The following is a 9,465-nucleotide window of genomic DNA, read 5'->3' on the forward strand; positions in this document are numbered from 1 at the left end:
TATGTCATTGCATGCATGTACATGTACTAGCCACGCGAAAACAAAATCTTAACATATCAAACCTTTTTATCTTCCTAGTCTTTTTGGAATAAATTTTGATTTAAAATTTTTAATTACCAAAATAATAAAAATCTACGAAAAAGGCATGCTAGGTTGGTTTAGCCAAGAAATCTTCTAAGAACATGAATTACTGTCAGAGTGTGAAAAAAGTGATAATTATCATCTTTTATACACTTTAACACTGTTTATAAGAATTTGAATTCCAAGTCAGGGGCGGATCCAGAATTTATCAAACGGGGGAACAACATATTCAGAATAGATAAGCAAGAGCACTAATTTCAACATATGCCTTGAACTTTTAAAAATTTAATGGCAAACTACTGCCACTACTGGATCCACTCCTGCAAGTTATTGTGTAAATTATATTTAATCAGAATATGATTGGGGTTTGATATTATTAGTTAAAAAGATTATTCATAAATAACAAATACTTTTTACATCACTAAGATGCGAATTATCGACTATTGTTGAATACAGGTTACATAATCGAACACCAGAGGCACCAGAACGGTCCAACAAGCGAGAAACAAGAGTTGATGATGGCGAAGAGCACTATACTGCTTACTCCTTTATTTAAATTTATCCATTCTGATGTAGCGCCAAATTATGTTATTACAGTAACCCAATGAATTGCACATTTTTACATAAGATTGATCCTGTTAAACATATTAACAGAGCACTAGCATGCGCCAGCATAAAAAATAGTCAGGCACACAGTGCGATCTACTCACACGGTGTGTGTGAAAACGGTGTCAATGTTGTCATGTATGCAAAGTTCCCTGTTCTGTAGTCAACATGCTCAGCAACGAAGGACAACTTTCGGAAACAGAAAACGATTCTATGCCAAGGCAAGACTTTTTTTTACACCTTCTTTGGTAAACCCGAAGCACACCCACAGACAAATTATAATGGAAATTTAAGAAAATGTTTTTTTGTTTGTTTTATTACACACGCTGCTGCCTTGAAAATATGTATATTTCTTCCAAATTATATAAATTTAAAGCATTTTAACCATCCCATTACTACTCTGTTTACATTCACCAATCAAATTATATTTTTATCTTCACCCTCTGTGTTTTTGGCAAAACTCTTTGCTATAAAAAACCAAAATTTTATTTTTTCCACCCTCCTCTGATAATCCGTAAAAAAATTCACGAAACAAGGTATAAAAAAGTCTCGTCTAAGGCGCAAGTCACAATCTCACATAGCCATGTCCCATTCAGCATGGATGCCATTTAAAAATAAAATACGTCCTGTTGTCTTCTACTGCTGTAACGCTTTGAGTATAAGCCTCTATGCAAATATATTTTAATGTCTATAATTTTTAGACAAAATGGTAGGAATTGTGTAGAAACTAAATGCATAATTATGACACCGGTGTGGTTTCATGTGCGGTGCAGTTTGATAGATGTATTAACACACAAAAGAGTTTTTGTTAGATTAATATTTGTCATTAAAACATTTCACTAATCAAAGAATGCCCTTAGAATTTAAAAAACAGATACACCATCACGTTTCCTTCCACCTAGATTAGTTTATAGTTTATTGTGTAGATTTGCATGGACATGTCTAAAATTTATATATGTGATTTTATTTTTGCCCACCTAATGACACTAAAAGAATTGTGCATATTTAAAGTTGGCCATTTTTGACAAACAATATTCGGCACGTTAATATAACTTGCAAAAAGTAATGCTCATGTATCTGAGATTCTTTCCAGTGGTAGGATAAGGTTAAGCAGTCTAGATGATGTACAACAAGTTCAGTACGTTGATAAAAGCAATTCACAATCCTATATACAGTAAATGGGAAAAGGTCTGTTTACTTCTCTTCACACCAGCTATTTTCTTTTCGTACCTGAAAAAAGATATAATAATTGTAGAAAATCACAAAAATTGATATTATTAGACATGAAATAGGACTGAAATTAGCTGACTTATAACAGTATAACAAATTCCTTTAATCAATCCAATATTTATTCTAGAAAATGCACTTTTTTTGTTTTTCAAAGAGGTCAAAATTGATTACATATTAAAACAAATATGTAAAAGTCAAAATTAAAGAAACATATTTACTAAGTGAACAATTACTTTCCTAACAAGACATCCTAACTTTAAAAAAAATGTGTGGGAGCTCAGTTCAAAACCATATTGAAATATGGGACTAGAAATGCTCATTTTGTGTGGAATTTTTCAAAATTTTGATTGTTGCTTTTAAAGAAAAGCACAGTAATACTTAAGTCCACTCCCCCACCACCTCCTCACCCAGAAGAAAAATGTCAAAAAAAACCTAAAAAAAACCCAATAAATACTTACTTGTTCTTCTTCCCCAGGTGTGAAATCATTCTTAATATTGAAAGTTTTCCTGATTTCTTCTGGTGTTTTGCCCTTGATCATGTTGGCCACTGTCTTACATGTAGCATCTAACAATCCCTTAATATCAAGATAATTGGCAGCCTAGAAGAGATAACAAATATCATTGCGTACAATTAAAACTATAAATTGTAACAATAAAAACAGAGTTTTTGTTAAGATTTATAAATACTGTAGGCAAAGCAAAAATGAATAATAAATAATTTTAAAATTCAGATGTCTGGAAACATACTTTTGAGAAAATCTCCTCTAAAGATTAGAACACTTTTTGTTGTTTTTCATACCATTTTTAAAGAAAAGCCTTACGTTACAATAAGGGCCTCAAAAACACCTTTAACACTCTGCCTGCCAAACACGGAGATCTCTGTGTTTGGTAACGTAACGCTTGACATCAAACACAGAGACTTCCGTGTTTCAGGTTTTTTTGCGGAATTGTAACATTTTGAACACTATATTCATTCTGGACAGTAAGTATTTCACTATTTTGTTTGTTTACACTGAGCGTAGCATTATTGATGTACTTTCACGAAATCGCGATTATCACAGCTTCGTTGTGTGAAATTGCGTGGACCTCCAAAAGTGAGTCATTTTCATTTTACTGTTACGGGTCACAGATTGTGATTAGAATAAAGTGTTTGATACAATTGCAAAGCTAAGATGTTTGTAGTTCATTGTAGTATTCATTACATGTCAATCTTATCACACTCGCAAAAGTAAAACTATTAAAATATTTACTAAAAGTACTAAATGTATTAAAAACACTAAAACCCTATTTTTTTTTTAAACATAAATTTACATACTTCATAATACGAAATCGATCTAGTGCAACAACTTGCATATATTCATGGTCGGACAACATGTACTTCAACTGGATACCTACCAAAATTAATTCAAACAGTGTGCCCTGATCTACTTTGAGGAATTCTATATCATGACCGCATAAATCATCCGTCCTCTTTTCCTTGTTTTCCTCGTCCTCTGGTGGAGGAGGATCATCCTTATGGAACGTGCACCATTGGATTACTTTTTTCAAGATGGCAGAGTTCACATTAGGTAAAGGTATAGCATCTTCTTCCTCCTCATCCATACCCAAATCTGTATAACATTGGATTCAGTATTTAAGTGTACTATGTGATTTTTTTTAAGTAAAAAAAAAAAATACAGATCTAGTCTAGGCAGCCAGCCTGGAAAAATTTTTTTTCCCCCCTCCAACCACAAAAATTATCTCGATAAAATGCCTCCACCACCAACTGTTATCTGTACACTATATAGCCCACCAGTTTATTTTTTAAATTATTTTTCCCCCAAAATATCTACGGGAGTTCATGCTGCATCTGACCGGCGGTCGCACACTTTTTCCAGCCATGCTAGACAGTTTGAGACAGCACCACAGATGCAACAAGGTGTCAATGGTCATATATTTATATAGCGCCTTCCACAGAAAAAAACAGTTGCTTTGAGGTCGTGGTCTATATCCCATACGGAGTAATTTACTGTCCCTGGATGCGGTACAGACATATTTCTCCTATTTTTTTAATAACTGCCCTCTGTTGGTGACTCTTTTAGGGGATTTCCCTAACGTCATAGTAACTAGACAAGGCTTAGAGATTGTATAAAGCAAAAATCGGCAATTTTTTCTGTCAGTGATTGATGTACTTGGATAAACAAGGATAGCGGGATTGTTTATATAATAATTTATTAATTAATTATTTAATTATTAATATAAATAATTATGAATCTGAGGAAAGATTTTAACTAGAAGCTTTAGCAGCGCAACCAGTAATGCTGCAAATGTTCATTTCGGGTTTGGTCATGTACATGGACCCCCCCCTTCTCATATTTCAATAACCCTACCCCAATCTTCTCTATTATTACCTTTGACCTAGGTAAAAAAGTCAAAACTTTTGCTATTTTTCGGAAGCCCAAAACATTTTACCCAACAATCAAACCCAACATTTGCAGAAAGTTAGTCATAAAAATTTATTATGCATTTTTCAGAAACCTATTAAAACCGCTTTAAGGGCCCCAGCGACCTAGAATAGACCCCTTAGGGACTTCAAACGGTTAAGGTGTATTTAAACCACAAGAAACAAAAACAAAAAATAATTCATGACAAGGCGCGAACGCGAAGGGGGCAGGGGAGAATAGAGAATGTATAACGAATTCACTCAGCCGTGACTATCACGTACATTTTCCATTCTACTGTAAATCCATATTGGTTTTTTTACAACGCATGAATGGATGTACCAATGTTTAATACAGTACAGTCCTCGTTATAGCCTAAACTTAGATTTCAGGAGAATGTAATACACAAGGTTCAGACATGCACAGTTAAATTAACATAACGTCATTACGCTTTATGTAGTCGCCAATAGAAAGCACCCTAATTAAAAATCAGGAATTAAATATTGTAAGCCTATGCACAAGTTTTATAATCTGGCTCCAAGTGTATTAACTTTTAATTTTATATACCAAATCTACAAATTTACATGATTTAAATATAGCCTACAGGTTAAGAACAAAAAAAGATATTAAACAAATTAAACATGGCAAATACCTTCTAACATAGTCTTAATGGTAACTGATTGTTTTGCAATCTCTACTTCAACCTCAAATACTTCTCCATCTGAACTCTGAAGTTTAATATTCGGCATAGTTGCAATGTCCTGTAAATAAAAGTGTGACTATGACAGTGCATGTAATAGTTGTTTTTAGTACATTTTCAATAGTTATTAACCATAACAAATGGTCCAAGCATTCAGTCCATGGTAAATAAACTATTTAAATATTGATCACCATTTCACTGTACTGCATAAATAAAAAATACTCACAATTTTTGTGGAATAAAGCGGAAGCACTGGCAAAATTGATTTTATAGTACAATGAACTTGATCCATACCTTTAAGCTTTTAGCTAGTGCATCCCATTTAAAATAGTTTTGAATAAGAATTTTTAAGAGTTTTATTGTTTTAAATATTTCACTGAAACTTAGCTCTATTTACCAATTCTTTAACTGTAAGTTAGCTCACAGATACACGTCTGGATTGCGAATATATATAGACAAAACATAATAGTTATTTATATAATACACCGTCACAACGATAGGAATAAAACTATATTTGCTTCAATAGAAATCCACATCTGTACCTGAAGATAAATACTGTATATAAAAGAAATACATTGTGCACAAGAATAACACTATAGGCTACATACGTTGATTAAAGAAGTTTAACAAAAGGCTTAAAATGCCTACACCTGGCCACAGCATGGAACGGCCTCAGCATGGCATGGAATGTTCCACCACACAAATTATTAATATTGTTCAATATTTAACAATTGAATCAGTTACCTAGCCTACGTATGGTAATACATCATAATAAGCAAACGAATTAAGCCTTTACTGTTGTTTAGGCTACAACAGGACAGATGTTCCCGATTACTGAAATCAAGGAAAAGGAGGCTAGGCCTACACTACAGCTAGCAGTGTTCGGTTGCCAGAGTGACAGTCCGGGCACTTGTTGTTGTTATGGCCTAGCCTAGGGCCTAGGAATCGATGAATTTCCTGGCTTCGCTACGAAATGTCTTGCACCAGAACATAACTTTTTGAGATAGTATGAAATACTCTAAAGCAGACTTCGTCATCTTACCTTCTAAAATTTCACTAAAATACAACAAATTCAAGAATATCCAAACTCCTTGAAAAGTGACCTACCACAAATTCTTCCAACAAAACGGTGTTGACGCGACGATGGAGTCGAAAAATTTCAATATCAAGTAAAATGATATTACATATATTTAATAAAAAATAAAATAACATTTTTATTTACAAAAATATATATATTATAAGACGATATTATTTTTTTTTAATGACTATTGTACATTAAATATATTGTTTTATTTTTTTTGATAATAAAAAAATTACATTTCCGGATATTTGTGAGAGCAGACTACCAAGAATTGTTCTAGCCTAGGCTTACAACTTTATCACCAAATTCGGTCATTTTTGCTTCATTATTGTATTATTAGTCTACGAATAGTGGATTAATAACATTATTTACTTAAACTCCATTAAGTAGTTATGCCCTAGGCCTAGCTTCTAATAAATTTTGAGGTTCCAAGTTCGGCTTACTCTCGAGGTAGTACTACTACTACTAGGCCTGGGCTTTGTTGCCGAGGATGAAAAAAACGTAAATCTCGCCCTCTATAATCTGCTTCTCTGAAACTGCTCTGAAGCAACTTTCTGAATCTGATCTGATTTGTTGTATAATATTTTAGAATAGGCTTATTTATAATTTTTATTGTTGTATTTATGTGTATATTACTCAGGAAATAATTTCAGGTAATTGATATAATAACGAATAAAAATTAATCTGAATTTGGTAAAATTACGGTAACATTGGCGTTTTTCAAAATCGCGGATAGTTTTATCTCACATCAAAACAGCGGGTAACCCGTCAATTGTATTTTATAACGTAGTGTTTTTTTTTTGTTTTTTTTTATTAATTTTATTATTTTTTAAGCTTTGTAATCCAGATCCTTTTATTGAATTGCCCCATGTGGGATGAATAAAGATATATTGTATTGTATTGTATTGTGTTGTATAACCGGGTGTAATACAATAAATATTTGAAATTTAAAATACATTACGCTTACATATAAAAAAAATCAAAAAAGACAATCATCAAAAACCAACAGAAATACAAAAAAAAAATTTAAAAAATATGCAACAGTTACCAAAATTAAGTTATTAGGCCTATTACCTTATATGTTCTTATTATTGGTGTTTACACTGTTGGTTTGGAATAAAAATAAAGAAAAACAATAAAGAAATAATCAATAAAACAATAATTGACATCCTTCGCCTCCTTCACTTTACACATCAGATGATTGATTGCATAAGCATGAAAGTGCAATTGTCAAGTAAACATCAAGCACGTTTTCGTAATTTTTGTTTATTATCTCCACCACAATTTTATAAGTACATCAAGCAATTTTTTTTCATAAAATGAGATATTTTACTAAATAATAGTAATTAAGAATAATGGTGATGACAATGTTGATGATGAAGACGACAAAAAAATAATATTAATAATAATATACTGTAATAATAAACAATACGGTACCACAACAGTAGCTGTAAGAGTAACAGTAATAAAAGTCTGCTACAAATCAGAAAAGTACATTAAACCATGATTAAACTACCTAGCAAACACAAAACTTTCGCGAACGTTGCAGTTAGGTATGTAAGAAAACGTTCGCACAACGTTGTAAGATTCAAACGTTTTGACATTATAAAGTAAGTACTGTACATATGGTTCTACAAAATAACGTTTTTATTCACAAACTGTTTATTATAACGTTCTTATAACGTAATACTGTTAGCTGGGTAAGCATGCATACGGGTTAGAGCGTTCATAGAGAAAGAAAATAAAATATATAGAATATAAAATATTTTCTTTCTCTATGAAGCGTTCAATGTTTTAATCGGACTCCCCCAATCATCGAACAGTAAAGACGATAATTCAGGTTCTAACTAGACCCACACATCCATTAGACTATGCATTGTGGTGAACGACAGCCCTAAAGTCGGTTTTCCACTAGGCGAATTTATTCGCGCGAATCGAAAGCGTCGGTTCGTTCATGCACATGCGCATTCACATTCCCATCGAAGTTTTTGAGAAGGGAAAAAATGCGCAACCAATCAGAGCTCTGGAAGAACCGACGCTTGATTCGCGCGAATAAATTCGCCTAGTGGAAAACCAGCTTAACGTCGATCCCCCACCCTGAGCAGTAGGGGACGTCACATGCTATAGCACCAAGTCCCAGTGACCTTTATCAATAATGGAGAGTCAGTTCACTCACCATAGGTCCCATTGCACATACACTCTCCAGTCGTATAATTTAATCAATAAAACAGAACGAAAGTAGGAATTTGTTTAAGCAAAGACCTATTCTATTTTAGTGTATGTGGTTTAAGATGAGTGTAGTATGCCTATGCTTGTTCATTTGAAAAATTAATAAAAATGTTTACAAAACAAATTGTTTGAAATATTGTTTACAAATAGAAAACTTTACTCAGAATTATTGAATTACAGAAAAATTGATCATTATGTACCGTATACTGTACTGTACACTTAACCAAATTATAGTTACATTAAACGTACACGTCACCGTAGTCTTTAAAACACACGACAGATCCACTCTTTGAAATCGGTAGGTTTTTTATACAATGGTAAACTATTTAAAAATAACTCAGAGGGCCTCGCCCCCGCCCCCTCCTCAATCCTGCTGGCGCCACCTCTGAATGCACTCCTATAACATAGACCACCATAATATAGCTTTTGGCAGCATATTATTTTAAGGAATTTTTACCAGTTTCGGGTGAGGCGGCCTGAAGTACCGGTACCAGTTTTAAAAGAAAACTAGCAAAATGATTTTTTGTTCTAGAGAGGATTTTTGATATGCCATTAATAACAACCTTAAAATCGTTTTTTGGCTTTTTTTTTTATGAAGTTATACGATTTTACCATGACGTCACTGGCGAAAAAGTAACAAAAGATCGTGTAAATAGCACCGCGTAGGGTATCCGCTGCGTACGATCTTTGCGTGTATGTTGCTGTAACCATGGCTGTAAATTGTGATTGTTACAGCATGGATAGGGTATCCACTCTAGAACAAAAAATCATTTAAACTATTAACAACTTCTATATTCTCGATCTTCAGATGTAGTATGGTCGTAGATATGGTAAACTTTTTTGTACCTTGTCTAAAATGATGATTCGAATAAAACAAATTTATATTTGGCCAATTAGCACACTCACCGACAAGAAAAATAGAAATTTCAGAAGAAAAAAATGTTGCTTTATTTTTATTTTTTGGGCCTACCATGTTGTTTAATATGATAAATAATAAATTTAAAGTGTTAAAAATGTTGTATGTCGCAGGGAAGTATGCAAAGGAGCGGAAATCAAGCTTTAATTCTAATGATGGTCACCGAATGGGTATTTTATAAACCGAGAGAAAAAATGGAAAA

General features: G+C 32.9%; 1 protein-coding gene across 2 annotated transcripts; it reads right to left on the reverse strand.

Annotated features, from left to right (window-relative positions):
• Nucleotides 1-1,574: 1,574 nt before the first annotated feature.
• Nucleotides 1,575-6,188, reverse strand: LOC117123316 (S-phase kinase-associated protein 1). Of its 2 annotated transcripts, none has more exons than XM_033269201.1 (5): nt 6,080-6,188; nt 4,990-5,098; nt 3,313-3,527; nt 2,376-2,516; nt 1,575-1,917 (listed from the first exon to the last, which is right to left on the reverse strand). In XM_033269201.1, exons 2-5 carry the CDS (start codon nt 5,084-5,086, stop codon nt 1,882-1,884), a joined length of 489 nt encoding a protein of 162 aa, XP_033125092.1. In that variant the 5' UTR covers nt 5,087-5,098; nt 6,080-6,188; the 3' UTR covers nt 1,575-1,881. The 2 variants fall into 2 exon arrangements, with proteins under 2 accessions (XP_033125092.1, XP_033125093.1); XM_033269202.1 differs by having other exon boundaries at nt 6,145-6,177.
• Nucleotides 6,189-9,465: the final 3,277 nt, after the last annotated feature.

The sequence above is a fragment of the Anneissia japonica genome, unplaced genomic scaffold (assembly GCF_011630105.1).
Source record: "Anneissia japonica isolate Jap-2015-1 unplaced genomic scaffold, ASM1163010v1 scaffold287732_len518695_cov146, whole genome shotgun sequence".
NCBI lineage: Eukaryota > Metazoa > Echinodermata > Crinoidea > Comatulida > Comatulidae > Anneissia > Anneissia japonica.

Coding starts and splice junctions, on each gene's coding strand:
- LOC117123316 (XM_033269201.1), bottom strand. CDS start 5,086: ATGCCGAATATTAAACTTCAGAGTTCAGATGGAGAAGTATTTGAGGTT. Junction 3,528..4,989: donor CATTAAGACTATGTTAGAAG/GTATTTGCCATG, acceptor AATGTTATACAG/ATTTGGGTATGGATGAGGAG. Junction 2,517..3,312: donor CACTGTTTGAATTAATTTTG/GTAGGTATCCAG, acceptor TATCTCTTCTAG/GCTGCCAATTATCTTGATAT.